This window comes from Enhydra lutris, unplaced genomic scaffold, assembly GCF_002288905.1.
Source record: "Enhydra lutris kenyoni isolate GAN:26980312 unplaced genomic scaffold, ASM228890v2 scaffoldscaffold38, whole genome shotgun sequence".
NCBI classification, from domain to species: Eukaryota; Metazoa; Chordata; class Mammalia; order Carnivora; family Mustelidae; genus Enhydra; species Enhydra lutris.
This window is the reverse complement of record NW_019154122.1, coordinates 18,928,382-18,942,797: the sequence shown is the minus strand read 5'-3', so window position 1 is coordinate 18,942,797 and position 14,416 is coordinate 18,928,382. Positions and strand designations below refer to the sequence as shown.

Sequence of the window (14,416 nt, the reverse complement as noted above, 5' to 3'; positions counted from 1 at the left end):
GCACGGAGCAGCTGCTGGGAGCCCATTCCCCCATCTCCCCTGAGCCAGCTGCCCCTCACACTGTCCTCCCCTCCCGAGGGCTGCCTGCACTCCGGTGGCTCAGCCCCACCCCGCGCTGCTGGTCCGTGTCTTGGCACCAGGTCCTGGCGCAGTGGGAGCAGGTTGGGGTCTGGGCCAGGTCGGGCCCCGCCCGTTGTGGAGTCCTCGCCACCACTCACCCCGCAGCTTAGACCAGGGCATCCCGTGGTCCGGGATGGGGCCAGACCGGAACATTCCCTGACCTTTGACAGGGGCGCAGCGCTCCTTTCCTTACGGGTTTTGTGTGTGAAACCTGACGCCCCGAGGGAGCCCCGTGGTGTTCAGTGGTGGCGCCGAAGGAACCCGTGAGCCTGCGCCGTCTGCGAGGGGCCGCCTGGGGGTGCAGGTATGTGCCTGGGTCCCGCTGGAGGCCCTGACGGCTTGCTTTCCTGATTTTATAACTTCGCTTTCAAATCGTTATGGTACGATTGGCCTGTCTCTTGTAACTGGAGAAACTGCAGGAAGTGGGTGTCGGCCTGTGATCGCAGGTCCGTGCTTTGCGAAGTTTCCAGTGCTGCGCTATGACAGTCATGAGAGCTTTGTGATGGCCCCTGTGTTAGTGGAGGGGTGAGGCGGCCGGGAGGCGGTCCTGTCGCTGCTTGGTGATCAGTGTGGGGGCTGTTACCCTGTAAATACTTCCTAGAGGAAGCACGTGCGACCTGGCCAGTGTATCCTAGCGCACGCATAGAGGACCTCGGTGTGCACTGAGGGGCCACTCGTCTTGTAAACAGACCGTGTCAGCTATGGCAGGGACAGCTAGTCCTGCAAAGGTGTTTCCCTTTCTTTTTATTTTCTTGGTAACACTTTGTTTTCTGTAGCTTACTTTACCGTGGGAGGATGATGGAAATGTGTGTTGATCGACTGCCTGTGGGATGGGTCAGCACCAGCTGTTAGTCAAGTTTTGGGGACCCCACGGAGGGGGCTGATGCCCCTCAGCCCTGCGTTGTTCAGGGGTCAACTGTGCAGGTGTTTGGGTCCCTCTTCTCAGTCCTTCCAGGTCTTGACTGAGGAGCTGGCCCCTTCCCTGCCGGTGCTGGTTCTGGCCCCTCCCAAGGCTTGAGGCCCTGCCCCGCCCCCCATGCTGCCGCCATTCCCGGTGGTTGTGTGATTCTTGTCGGATCCCCGCCATCCCGGTGGGTGCGAAGTGGTCTCCGGCTGCGGTTTTGAGGTACGTTTCCCTGCTGCTGGGGGCGTGGCCTCTGGGGAGCTGCGGGCCCCTCGCGCCTCGTCGCAGCCGGGGTGTGTTGGCGTGCGCGACGCGGGTCCCCAGCAGACACTGCATCTGCACGTTGTTCCTCCCGGCCCGTGGTTGTCTCCCCACATTCGCGGTGGCCCCCTCTGAGCCGCAGGAAGGCCTCGACTTGGACGAATTCCCACATCCCCCTCTATCGCTGGCTGCTCGTGTTGGCGCTCGGCGTTGGCGGCGGCCGGGGTGGTGGCGGTGGCCGTGGTTCAGCAGGAAGCCTGTGGGCAGTGGCGGCCCGGCCCCGCGGACACCGTGTTCGCGTTTGCTCGGCACCGGCGAGCAGTCTTCGCCCCAGCAGGCCTGAGGGGCCTCCCCACCCGAGTGCTGGTCTTCGCAGCGCCCGCGAGGCTGGGGCCGCCTCCCAGGGGAAACAAGCCAGTGGTGGGAGCAGCGCTGGAGTAGGGGCTCAGAGAGGGGCCGGCCTGGCCACGGGATCTCCCACAACCCTTGGCCACGTTTGCCTGGGACTCCTGGCCCTCGGGAGGGTCTGCACAGGCTGCGGCCCTCCCAGTGGCCATTCTTCCCATTTGAAGAACGCTGGTGTGCGTGCGTGATCCCACGCCTCCGGCAGCGCTGGTCTGTCCTGTTGGCCTCCTGGAGGAGGTCGCTAGTGCACGCAGGGGCCAGTGACCTCACGCCCAGGCTTCAGCCTCTGTGGAACACACAGGTGCCGTCTCCTCACTCAGCCCTGCCACTTCGCAGAAGTCCTTCCCCTGATGTCGCAACAGCTCTGGCTGTTTGATGAGACGCTCTCCCTGGCTCCTGGCGCAGAACCGTCTCGACTGCTGGGCTGACCGCGCCGACGAACACGGTTCGGTGCCAGGAGGGCCGGCGGACAGCGCGGTGCAGCCTCGGCAGGCTGGGGCAGTGGGGCTCTGCGGGAGAGCACGTACCCCCGGCTTGGTGTGAGCTCCCGGGGGGGGGGGGGGGCTTGGCGTACCCAGGAGGTTGGGACGTGGCCCCTCAGGCTACTGTCTTGGAACTTGTGCCTGCTCTGTGGTCTTCAGTTGTGCAGAATGGGGGCCGCCATCCTGGAGGGGCTGGTGAGCCTCCTGGTACCCGACTGCCTTCCTGATGCGCGTCTGCCCCGGACACAGCCGTGCCGCCCGCCGGGGCTCTGCAGCCAGCCCGGGCTTCGCGCACATGCCGGGTCCTGCGGGGACCGACGCCCAGTGCCATCCTTATCCGGTGGCCGGCGCAGGGCAGGCATGCTGTGCTCCGCGAGCTGAGTTGCTCGAGAGCAGGATGAGGTGCCCTCGTTGGGTGAGGCGTCGCCTTCACTCCTGGGCCGAGATGTGGCACCTCTGACGTGGCTGTGGCGATGGCCTGGGCAGAGGTGGGACGTGTGTTGGCCCGGGCAGCCACTTCGCCGGTGCTCTGTCATCGGACTCTTACGCGGAGCCTCGTTACCAGGGAGGCTGTTCGGGGTCTGAGCAGTCGCCTGCGGGCCAGGCAGCCGCGTCTTGGGAATGGGTTTGTGCTCCTTCGAGTGTTCTCTGCGTCCACCCACGGAAGGGGGCCCTGTGTTTGCTGATACGTAAGAAAGCAAACGGGAGTCCCCCCCTGTGGCACTTGGCATGTGCCCAGGCCTCCAAGCTGCCTTTTCCACCATCTGGCTGCGGCCTCCTTGGTGTCTAGGCCTTGTTTCTGGGGACCCTCTGCCATCTCTGTGCAGAGCCCTGCCTGCCAGCACCATGGGCCCTGGAGGGTGCCCGCAGCCCCCCTGGCTGCCTGGGATGACCCTCCCTGTGGGTGTGTGGCCGGGAAGCTCCACCCCCAAGGCGGGGCCTCAGGGCCCAGGTTCAGATGCTGCTGCTCTGTCTGGGGCCTAGGTGGCCTCCCCGACCCAAACACACTGCTGGGAGCGTGACCGTGGCCTTCCAGGGCTCCAGGGGACCCCTCAGCCCTCCTCCCCTTAGGGTGACAGACTGGGGATCCCTCCAGCGCCAACCAGCTGGTGTCTTGGACCAAGCCACGTGGCTGACCCAGATCTTGTAGGAGCTGCTTGAGTCTCCTGAAACCAGGAGCATGTGAAGGCGGCAGGGCTGGGGCCCGGGGCTGAAGCTGCCCGCACTGCTCCAGGACAGCAGGACCCCTCGGGGGACACTGGGTGGCAGTGGAGGCTGGTGTGGGCGGTATTTTGTTTGATTTGGGGTATACAAACTCTCTCTGTAAAGTTTGGCTCAGACCCCTGTTGTCGGGGAGGTTCGAAGCGGGGACCATCAGCACCACACCGGCGGTGAGAGGGAAAGGGGCTTTGGTCTAGGACCTGTTGTTTGGCGTCTAATTAGTAATTAATTAGTAACTAGGCATTAACAGCTGGGTTGGTGAGCACAGTGTGGAGAGCCCAGGCTGAGGGAGGCCCAGACGCTGGGCCCTGCCCAGAGGGACTGTCCCTGCCTTGGGAGCCCCCAGTGGACAAAGTGGTGGGGTCTGCTCCCACTCTCCCGGGTGGCCTTTCTGTGGCTTCCCTTCATGGGCCTGTGAGGGACTGGGGCTGAGGCCACAGCAAGGAGGGGCCCTGCTGCCGGGCTCTCGGCCCCTCGAGCACCGAGTGGTCAGCCTGCGGTCCGTGGTCAGTGGAGACCTATAGACCAGGCTCAGCCTGTCGTAGGGTCACCCCTGGCCACGCCTGCTGAGTTGCGAACGACATACCGTCTGGGTGTGGTCCAGAGCCCCGCATGGTTACGTGATCTGCTAAGTCCATCCCCACAGTGACGTCTGAAAGGGGCGTGTGTGCTCCTAAGCCCTGGGGAGCCTCTCCTGGGTCTGGGCATTGGTCCTTTGTCCTCCTGGGACCCTTGGCAGAGGTCTGGCCCCCAGTGAGCTGGGGTTCCTGGGATTCTGCTCTTTGTCCCACCTGTGACCTCCAAATTCTCTTTGCTGATCCCCGAGGAATTGACCAGAATTCAGCCCCAGGCCACCTGTACGTTGGGCAGGAGAGGGCCTCGAGTGCTTCCTGCTGGTGCTCTCTGCCCTGGCATTCGGCTGAGGCCTGTGACTGCTGTCATCAGCTTGTGCCGGGGCGGCCTGGGGGCCCACCCAGACCGGGGCAGTTGCTGCTTGGGCTCACACCACCCAGGAGGCCTTCTCGCCACAGGGGCTCTTCCTGACCCTCACCTGGGCCTGCTGTTGCGGGAGGAGGCGGATCGCCGTCCAGTGCCTCCCTAGTTCCCAGCCCCGGCCCAGCTGCTGTGGGCTCTGGGACCCGGGAGTCTTTTCTTCTGGCGGGATACCCCCTCGCCCCCGGCTTTGCCAGCTGTGGGTGGGGATCTGAAGCTCTGGGCGCACGGACGTCCTCACGGTGGCTGGCCATAGTGAGGAGGCTGGTCTTCTGCCCAGGTCTGCACGCCCCTGTCAGCGCCCAGGCGTCTGCTGGGCAGACACACTCTCCCGTTCCTTCGGCCTCAGTGCTCAGTGCTGTTGGATCAGAGGGACTTGGGTGGCGGTGGATGTCAGCCCTGCCATGTGGCACCTGGGGCAGCATGTGTCCTTGGCCTTGGTCCACGGGGCCAGAGTGGGTGGAGCACCTTAGTGTAGTAGGAAAACAAAACCAACGCAGTTCCCATCTGCTCCGGGCCGGGCGGGGGGTTGGGGGGGTTGTACGTGCATTCCCGGGTGCCTGTGGCCTTTGTGGCTGAGAGCGACCCCCACAGCTGAGCTCTGAGTGTGCCCTGGCCTGGCACCACATGCCAGCGGTGTCCAGACAGGGCCTGGGGAGAGAAGGACCCGCGGGGGCGTCTCAGAGAAGGCGGAGGGGGCCGGAGGCGCGCTGAGGCTGCTGGCCTGCCCTCCACAGACGTGTTTGCTGTTGGACACTGGCTCCCTGTGGGCACACCAGGGCCACGGGTCTGATTCTCAGTGTCTGTGGCCCTGGTGCTCATCACAGGCAGAGTCTTTGGACCGTCACAATCAGATCCTCAGCCGAAGGCCCCATATCCCCCAAGTGCGCATAAAGTTTGGGGTCCGTGGACCTGGGTGGAGAAGGTGACTTGATTCCGACCGACATAGAGGGACGTCTTTCTCCTGCGGGTCAGTAGCTCAGGGTCCGTACCGCCCTCATGAGCTCGGTTCTGGTGCCGCGGCCCTGGTAGCGCTGGCTCTGTGCGCACGCGGGGCCTGGCACGTCTGTCCACGTGCCGTGCGCGCTGGCCTGGCCTTGCTCTCTCGACCTGGGCTCTGTGGGTGCGGTCTGTCCTTGTGGTTGGCTGTCCCTACCCCAGGCCGTCTGGGTGCGTGGCACATGGCTGTGCCCAGCCGGCCTCTGGCTGTCCTGGCAATTGGGTGGGAGCTGGCCCTCTTCACCGCCGGTGTCACCGCAGAATCGGTACCCGAGCCAAGGGTTGCGTCTGCTGTGGCGGCCAGAGCTCCGCACGGACAGCGGCTGTGCTCTCGGACTTCAGGCCAGTGCCGGCAGCATCTGGAATGTCTTTTCTCCCTCCTCTCTGTCCCCCATGTACAGTTGTTCTTTCTCTTTGAAGATGTCCGGAGTGGTGCACAGGAAGGGGGGCAGGGCAGGCCCTGGGGACCGATCCTGGGTTCACCCCAGGCCAGTCTTGGGAGGCAGGTGGTAATGAGCTCATTCCCTGAGAACACGTGGGGTACTGCCAGTGGCCTCTCTCGCAGGAGTCTTGCATCTAGGGGCTCCCAGATGCCAGGTCAGGGCCCACACCCAGGCCTGCAGCCCTGCTGCTGGAACGTGGGGGAGAGTGGGGGAAGGGGCTCAGAAATCCAAGGGCCGCTGGTCTTGGAGCCCGGAGCCCTCCTTCTGCCCTGCCCTGCTTCTGGGCCTTGGCAGAGGCTGTCCTTCTGTGCGTTTGGGGCTCGGGCATGGAATGAAATATGACCTTTGTGAGCATGAGGCCCCAGGGCTGATGCTAGAAGCTGCCCCAGCTCCTGGTGGCCGCTGACCTTGTCGTCTGCCCGGCCTCTCCCTGCGCTGCCCCAGCACCGTCCTGCTTCCCACTCCTCTGTGCCTGCTGGAGCCTCTGACAGGATGGACCCCACAGCCTGGAAGGGTCACATAGTCAAGTCACTCTGAGGTCGTGCCCCCAAATCCTCGTAAACCTACAGAGGACCCTGGACAGGGTGTGCAGAACCCCATCGCGGGGCGTCTTCTCTGTGAGGCGCACATAGCTGCTGGAGGGTCTGGGTGCCTGCCTGCGTGCTCTCCAGACAGCTCTTTTTTTTTTTTTTCCTTTTAAAAACAGCATTTGTTTTTAAAAATTGTGGTGAAACATAGACAAGGTAACACATAGCGTCTTAAACACTGCAGGGTGCGCTGCGGCAGCGCCCGGCCCGGTCCAGTCCCTGCAGTCTTGCTTCCATGCGCCTGTTGAGTTTTTTTCATCTTGTCAAACTGAAACTCTGTACCATTAAACAACAACTTCCCTTTCCCACCTCCCTTCAGCTCCTGGTAACCACAGTTTTTGTTTTGTTTTGTTGTGTTGTGTTTTTTAACTTAAATTCAGTGATTTAACATACAGCGGTTCTTGGTTTCCGAGGCAAAGGTCAGCGATGCATCAGCCCGAGGGGCCCGTGGGGCTCATCCCCGCCTCCCGGCAGCCCATCCCCCAGCAGCCCGCCCCGCCCTCCCGTAGCCCTGTTTTCCCGAGAGTGAAGAGTCCCCGCCGCCCGCCGTCCTCCCGCTCTACTTTCATCCCTCTGCCCCCCCCCCCCCACCGCGATCCGCTGTTTGGTTTCTTAGATTCCGGTGTGGGTGAGGTCAGAGGGTCATTGTCTTTCTCTGACTGACGTCACGGAGTGCAGCGCCGCCGGTTCCATGCACGGGGTTGTAAGTGGCAGATTTCGTTCTTTTTACGGCCGAGCGGTATTCCCCTGCGTGCAGACCCCGTCTTCCCTGTCCGTTCACATGTCTGTGGGCGCCTGGGTGCCTCGCACAGCAGGGCAACGGGGACGTCGTGCCGTCCGCGCCCAGCCGAGCGGCTGCTCTGTGGTAGGCCCGGAGACCTGACGGCTGCGCGTGTGCTGCGTGGGGGCACACTTGGGTGTCCTGGCACGTGCTCTCGGCCCTGTGTGGGGCAGTGCTCTGCCCGGAGTCCTGTGGGCGGGCGTCCGCGGGCAGTGCCGTGGCCGGCCGCGGTAGCCCGTCCACGCTCTGCGGGACCCTCGGCAGGCTCAGCCCGAGGCTCGGGGGAGTGGGCTTGCCGTGGCCCTAGTCTCGGTGCCCAGCTGAGTCCCGGGCCCAGAAGCCTGCTCCCTCCGTGAGGGTTGTGGGCCCCCGTGATCCGGCTTGGAGACCTTGAGAAGGGTCAGGAACCAGAAGTGACTGTCCTTACCTGCTCGCTGACCTCTTGTGGAATGGGGATGCCGTGGGCTGTTGTGGGGGCTCACGTGGGCCCTGCTAGGGACGGCGGCCTTCCAGGCCTGGAGAAGCACAGGCTGCTGGGGCTCTAGGTCGCTCTCGGGAGAGGGAGCAGCAGCCCTCCCTCAGGGCCAGTGTCCATGTCCTGGCGAGGCTCCCTTCTGGCCCCTTCCTGCTGCTCTTTCACGTTCATGGAAGGTCCTGCTCTTGGGGTTTTTCCTGCCTGAAGACACGTCCCCGTCCTAGGGTTGACAAGCTTGGGGGTGGGTGGTGCGGGGGAGGCTCAGGCCCTTTTTCCAGAGCTCCCGGGCTCAGTTTGTTGCTCGGTGCTCACAGGCCAAACCCCTGAGTGGGAGTCCACCCCCCCCCCCCAGCCTGCCTCACTCCTGCAGACAGATGGGGCTGTGGCCTGTGGGTGCGGGGCAGGGGGTGGCCCTATAGCCTGAGTCGTATGCACCCCTCAGGAGTCTCCCTGAGGCTTCTAGAACCTGCGGGCGCCGGTGCCAAGCCTGTGGCTTTTCTCTCGGTGAGAACTGGGCTTGCTTCCTCTCCTCCCTGCTTCCTATCTGCTCAGACAGGAAGCTCCGCCCGTCGCCCGCCCTGGCCACCCGCTCGCAGGCGGCAGGAGGTGTCCAGGCCGCACGTCACCGCGGCTCTTTCCACTAAAAAGCACCAACAAATGGGTCTTTATTTCCCGAATGATTGCTTCGTGTCTGAGCAGACCGTCCACAGTCGTCTGTGGGCTCCACTCGGGAGCACCTCCCCAGAGCGCGGCGTGGGCCTCTGAGCAGTGGGCCTCGGGCCTCGGGCCTCAGGCAGCTGCTTCTCTGTGAGGACAAAGGCCAGTGCGTCCCTGCACAGGGTCCGAGGTCCTAGTATTTACTCCCTGGGACCCAAGGCTGCCTGTGTCCCCGGAATCCTCCTCGCCCTGCATGTTTGTCCCCTGAACAGGGCTGTCAGGTTGGTGGGGGCCCCGCGGACATGCGTGCATACGGACGTGTGAGGGGCTTGGTTTGGCCCTCTGCCCAGGGTCCCACCAGTCCTGTGTCCCTGGTATTTGGTGACGATGGCCCTGGTAAGCAGGGTATCTCCATGGACCACTTGCCTCCCTGCCCTCTTCCCCCTCCCGGGAAGCCCATGTCCCCCCAAGGGGCCAGGTTTCTGACACAGTGTCTTCTCTAAGTGTTCTGGAGGTGGGAGGAGCCCTTCTCCCCTCCCCCCATCAGTGGTCTCCCCTCCAAGGCTCCCCGACTGCCAGCAGAGCGCCCCCCAGGTCTGCTCTCTCCTCCTGAGTTTAGACCTGGGAGAGCGACAGCGCATTGTCGTGTTGGCCCCTGGCCCTAGGCGGGTGCAGGCTGCGTGTGGCCCCGGCGCAGCTGCCCTGGGCGTGGGGCACTGTCCATCTTCCACAGACGGCTCCGTTTTTTCAGGCAGAGGCCCTGTCCTCCTTGGGATCCTGCGCCGTCAGGATGGGGGCGTTTTTCATCCTGACACCGGTGCTGGAGGCCACTCTGACCACAGCACCCGGCAGACACACAGCCTGGGGCCCCTGGGAGGCTGGAGGCAGCTTTGCGAGGCGCGAGGAGAAAACGAGCGTGGCCTCGGTCCTGAAGCCGCGGGCACGTGGTGGAGGGTTGTCACACCTTGCTCCTGGGGTCTTGCCAGGCGGCCGCTCTGGCCGACAGCAAGTTGTCTGTCTGTTCTGCTTGGTGGAACCCAGAACTCCGGGGCCCTGGGTGACCCCCCACAGTGGAGGGCCCCACACTTGGCCAGTGAGCCTGCCCACCGGGCTCCCCCTCCCCATCCAGGCAGGACGGCAGCAAGAGGCCAGAGTCTGAGGCTCCCGTCAGCTCTGTGGGCACCAAGTCGGCAGTGCGCAGACAAGGCTGTGGCGGGGAGGGGAGCACTGTCCCCTCGAGGTCCTGCCCGGAGCTCTGCCTGGGCGCCCTCCCCTGAGCCTTCTGCAGCTGTGGGGTAAGGTCCCAGTGTGGCAGCCGCACAGGGCATGCAGGGATGCAACTTGTCCCTTGCTGGGGTCCGGGTCTGCACGTCACTGTTCACGCCTTGTGCACGGTCGAGTCTGCTGGCTGGGAGACCCTGCCCAGAGCTAGAGGCACCAACAACTTTCGTGTCTCTCACAGGTCTCCTCCGAGCCCCCAGCCTCCATCCGGAAGACAGATGACGCCTCCGCCCAACTCCCTACATCATCTGAGAAGGACAAACAGTCCGGCTGGCTGCGGACCCTGGCCAGCTCCTCCAGCAAGGTGGTGCGGGGCAGGGGATGGAGGGGGGAAGGGGGGTGCCACAGGGGTCCGCACCCCAGCCTCTGATGACCTCTGACGCCCGGTGCCTCTCTTCCTGCAGAGCCTTGGCTGTGTTCACCCTCGCCAGCGCCTCTCCGCTTTCCGACCCTGGTCCCCAGCGGTGTCCGCAGGTGACAAAGAGCTCTCCCCGCACCTCCCGGCCCTGATTCGTGACAGGTGAGCGCCCTCGATGCCAGCAGGCAGCGAGGACACGGGGGCCGGGCTTGGGCTCTGCCACCTGGGTGTCTGTAAGCACCCGCTGGGCCAGGAGCCGCCTAAGGTCTTTCTCAAGGTGGACACGATCCAAGAAAGGCTGTTGCTCTGCGCGTCTCGGGACGGGCTTCCCCCCTTTTGGGCGCTCCTTTGGTGGCTCAGTGCAGGGGGAATGGAGGGCCTGGGGTCCTGCTGTGTTTGTTCCCACCCGCAAGCCGCCTTGTGCTGGCCCAGAGGCTCTCTGCTCCTGCAGGCCTACTGTGAGTGCCTGCACGTGGGGCCGCGTGAGCCTGGAAGCAGTCTGGGAGGGGGCCACCGGCAGTCACCACCGTGCTGGTCCCTTAGGGTTGGGCTACGGCCGCTGGCTTGCGTCTCCTCCTTTGCACCCTCCAGGGGGCGGGTCCCACAAGGAGTTTTCACGTGCTGGCCATGGTGGGATGGGGGACTTGGGGTGGGGAGCAGATGCCTGTGGCCCCAACGCCCCCCCATACCCTGCAGCTTTTACTCGTACAAGAGCTTCGAAACGGGTGTAGCCCCCAACGTGGCCCTGGCACCACCGGCCCAGCAGAAGGTTGTGAGCAGCCCACCATGCACCACTGTTGTCTCCCGGGCCCCCGAGCCTCTGGCCACCTGCCTCCAGCCACGGAAGCGGAAGCTGACCGTGGACACCCCTGGAGCCCCAGAGACGCCGGCGCCCGTGGCTGTGGCCGCCCCAGAGGATGACAAGGACTCGGAGGCCGAGGTGGAAGTGGAGAGCAGGGAGGAATGTACGTGTGAGTCGGGGTCCTTGCCTGTCCCAGGCACGGTGCCGCACGGCCACGTGCCGGGCACCCTGGTGACCTCCGCTTCCATCTGTGTTTCCGCAGTCACCTCCTCCCTGTCCTCGCTCTCCTCCCCGTCCCTTACCTCATCCAGCTCCGCCAAGGACCTGAGCTCCCCTGGAGTGCACGCCCCACCCGCCGCTCCTGCTGCCCCTGAGGCTGCGGCCCCTGCCGACCCCGCGAGCGGCGGCCTGGAGGCCGAGTTGGAGCACCTGCGGCAGGCCCTGGAGGGTGGCCTGGACACCAAGGAAGCCAAAGAGAAGTTCCTGCACGAGGTGGTGAAGATGCGCGTGAAACAGGAGGAGAAGCTGAGCGCGGCCCTGCAGGCCAAGCGCGGCCTCCACCAGGTGAGGCTCCGCCCCCACCGCCGGCCTGTCCCTAGGGCAGCACAGGCCCGGCTGCTCTCGGCCAGGAGCCCCGTGTGGTGGCGCGCCGAGGGTCCCTTGTGCACACGCGGGGCTGTCGGAGGCGGATGCGGCAGGTTCCTCTGTGGCGAGTGTGGCGGCCGGACCAGGTGGCTCCGGGCACAAGCGCGTGGCCTGTGCACACACCTGGCTCCGAGCTGACTCTGCAGACGTGGCTGCTTCCTCGTGCAGCACGGACTGCGGGCCAGGGTGTCTGGGCCCCGCCCGCATCTGCCTCCCACCTCGGTAGTGCCCTGCCCCCAGGTCCTCAACTTGTCCTGTCCTCTGGGCCCGTTCCCCGCAGAGCCCGTGGCTCGGGGAGGGCGGGCCTTCATCCTCCGGCCCTGCGGCCCTGCAGGAGGCTCCCCCGGTGCCCGCTGAGTTCACACCTCCACGGCTGGCGTCTGGCAGCTTCACACAGGGGCTTCTCGCACACACGGCTCCCGAGAGCCCCAGGATTTCAGATGTGTCTGTATCAGGCACTCGGTCAGAACGCTTTCTCCCTGGTTCTGGGTGGAGGCGTGACTGCACGTGCCCACGCCCGGGAGCTCGGCTGTGCATCGGGGGCCCTGCCCGGAGGGACCCCTGCGGCTCTGGGAGCCCGGCGGAAGCTTGCCCGCTGCGGCTGTGTGCTCAGACCGCAGGCTGGAGTGCGCTGGGACCCCATGGGGACGGGAAGGCCGGGGCAGCAAGGAGACGCCCCCGCCCCCCCACCCCGGCCCCTGGCCCACTGTGTGTGCCGCCCGCTCTCCAGGAGCTGGAGTTTCTGCGCGTGGCCAAGAAGGAGAAGCTGCGGGAGGCCACGGAGGCCAAGCGCAACCTGCGGAAGGAGATCGAGCGTCTGCGTGCGGAGAACGAGAAGAAGATGCGGGAGGCCAACGAGTCCCGCCTGCGCCTCAAGCGGGAGCTGGAGCAGGCGCGCCAGGTGCGGGTGTGCGACAAGGGCTGCGAGGCCGGCCGCCTGCGCGCCAAGTACTCGGCCCAGGTACGGGCGGGGGGCCTCGTGGCGGGTATCTGTGGCGCCACCCGGGAGGCAGGGCCACAGAGCGCCCCTGTTGGCTGCCACTGCGGAGCGGCTCCCGGGCCCCGGGCGGGAAGCGACCAGTGTTCTCTTGGGACCCGCGGGACCCACTGCCGGTTCAGGAGGCCTGGGGTGGGGGGGCCTTCTCTGGGCTGCTGGCGTTGGTCCCCCACCGAGAGGCGGTCCTCCGGTCGGTCGGGGCCGCCATGCGGGAGTTCCTTGTGGCTCTTTCCCTCCAGACCAGGCCCTTCCTTGGGGATTTTGCTTGAGGAGTCGGCTCCGAGCGGGCCCCAGGGGTGCAGGGGGCCCCAGGCAGCCCCAACTCTTGTCCTGGGGCCGGGGCTGCAGGCCGCCCACCGTGGGCGCTTCTGAGAGTCTCTGCACCGCCTGACCGGCCGCCCTGGCTAGCAGGAGTCCCCGGTAGGGGGGCAGTGGGCCCTGCCGCCCCCCTCCTCGGGCCTGGCCTCAGGGGTCAGCGTGGTACCTCCCCACCCCCGGGCCGCAGCTCTTAGGGTTCGGGTCATTCCCCACCCGCGGGGGCTCTGTGCCGCATCTGCACTGGGGTCATGCATGCCCCTGTCACCGCCTGCCTTGCGGGCCGCGTCTCCCGCGCGGGAAGGGGCCGGGCGGGCGGGGGCGGCGCCGTGACGCCCGCGTCCCTTTCAGATCGAGGACCTGCAGCTGAAGCTGCAGCAGGCGGAGGCGGACCGGGAGCAGCTGCGAGCCGACCTGCTGCGGGAGCGCGAGGCGCGGGAGCACCTGGAGAAGGTGGTGAAGGAGCTGCGCGAGCAGCTGTGGCCGCGGCCCCGCCCCGAGGCCGCCGAGAGCACGGCCGAGCCCGAGCCCTAGCGGACCCCACCGTCTGCCGCCGCGGGGCGGGGCCGCAGGGAGCGGGTGGGCGGGCGGCCGCGCCGGCCGGGGCTGGGGGCTCTGCGCGCCGGTGGGCCGGCCCCGCGGCCACACAGCACAACGTCTTACTGTGCCTATAACCAAGCGCGTGTTTGGAGCCACACACTTCTGGAGTCCACTGCAGAGTTTTCTACTGGCCAAGTTCGCGCGTGCAAGCGGGTCCCCGCTGCCGCCGGCCGGGTCCGCGCCGGGTCCGCGCCGCAGCAGCCCTGTGCTTGCGGGAACGTTCTAACATTTACATTTTTGTTATAAGCTATTTAAAACCAATAAGAAGACTTGATACTCGGAAAAATCAACAGGTTTTTTAATGACTAACTTTTAAAAGCCCCAGCAACACGTGACGCTATGCGAGGACCTGCTAAGGGAGCCGGGGTGCGGCCGCCCCGCCCCGCCAAGCCATTGCAGCTCGTCCGGCGGCCCCGGGACAGAGAGGGTTTTCTCCAGAGTCTATTTTTTCAGCGACGAGGACCCAGGCTTCCTGTGCTGCCGCTGGGAAGAGCCGGCGGCCCTGGGGGGTGGGGGTGGGGCAGCGCCGCGGCAGTGCCAGGCCCGCGCCGCCTCGGCTGCCCTCCCCCGGCCACTCCTGTTGCGTCGGACTGAGGCTGCAGCGTCGGAACAAAACAGCATTACTTCACTATTTTTTTTTGTTTGTTTGTTCATTTAAACGTATATTTAGAACTGCACTTTGTCAAAAATCTTCCTGTCTCTTTTTATTCCCCAGTTAACTGAGGTTTTTACTTTTCAAATATTGCGAACCCGTTTATAGAGCAGTGCACATTCTAAGTGCTCGAGTGTTTAGAAACCCCCTCTGGTGCTTGGTTGAACAAGGGAATCACAAAACGAAAATGCAAAAACTGAACTTCGGGGGGTAGTTCTGTGCCTTCCAGCATCTTGTACAGCAAACCCTGACTTGTCTTTTTACCCCCGAGATACTTGTCTTCAATAGCGACTGAATCTGCCACTATCAGAATAAGTTCCTTGCATTTATTCCAAATAATCTCGTTTACTCTCAACTGTTCATGCAAATTGTATAAGGTTTTTTATGCCCAAGCTTGAAAAATGATCTCCCAGTGGACGAGAGGCGGCTTGCCCATCC

General features: G+C 64.8%; 1 protein-coding gene across 2 annotated transcripts in view; it reads left to right on the top strand.

The window, feature by feature from the left end:
- Positions 1–13,319, top strand: part of LOC111154591 (SKI proto-oncogene) — a 64,807-nt gene extending 51,488 nt beyond the window's left edge. The window contains exons 2-7 of one of the 2 annotated variants that reach the window (XM_022514258.1): positions 9,791–9,913; positions 10,014–10,129; positions 10,664–10,932; positions 11,032–11,333; positions 12,145–12,315; positions 13,078–13,319. In XM_022514258.1, the coding sequence (XP_022369966.1) occupies positions 9,791–9,913; positions 10,014–10,129; positions 10,664–10,932; positions 11,032–11,333; positions 12,145–12,315; positions 13,078–13,260 (1,164 nt within the window). In that variant the 3' untranslated portion in view covers positions 13,261–13,319. Of the gene's footprint in view, positions 1–9,790; positions 9,914–10,013; positions 10,130–10,663; positions 10,933–11,031; positions 11,334–12,144; positions 12,376–13,077 lie in introns of both variants that reach the window. The other variant, XM_022514257.1, reaches the window with a different exon arrangement.
- Positions 13,320–14,416: the final 1,097 nt, after the last annotated feature.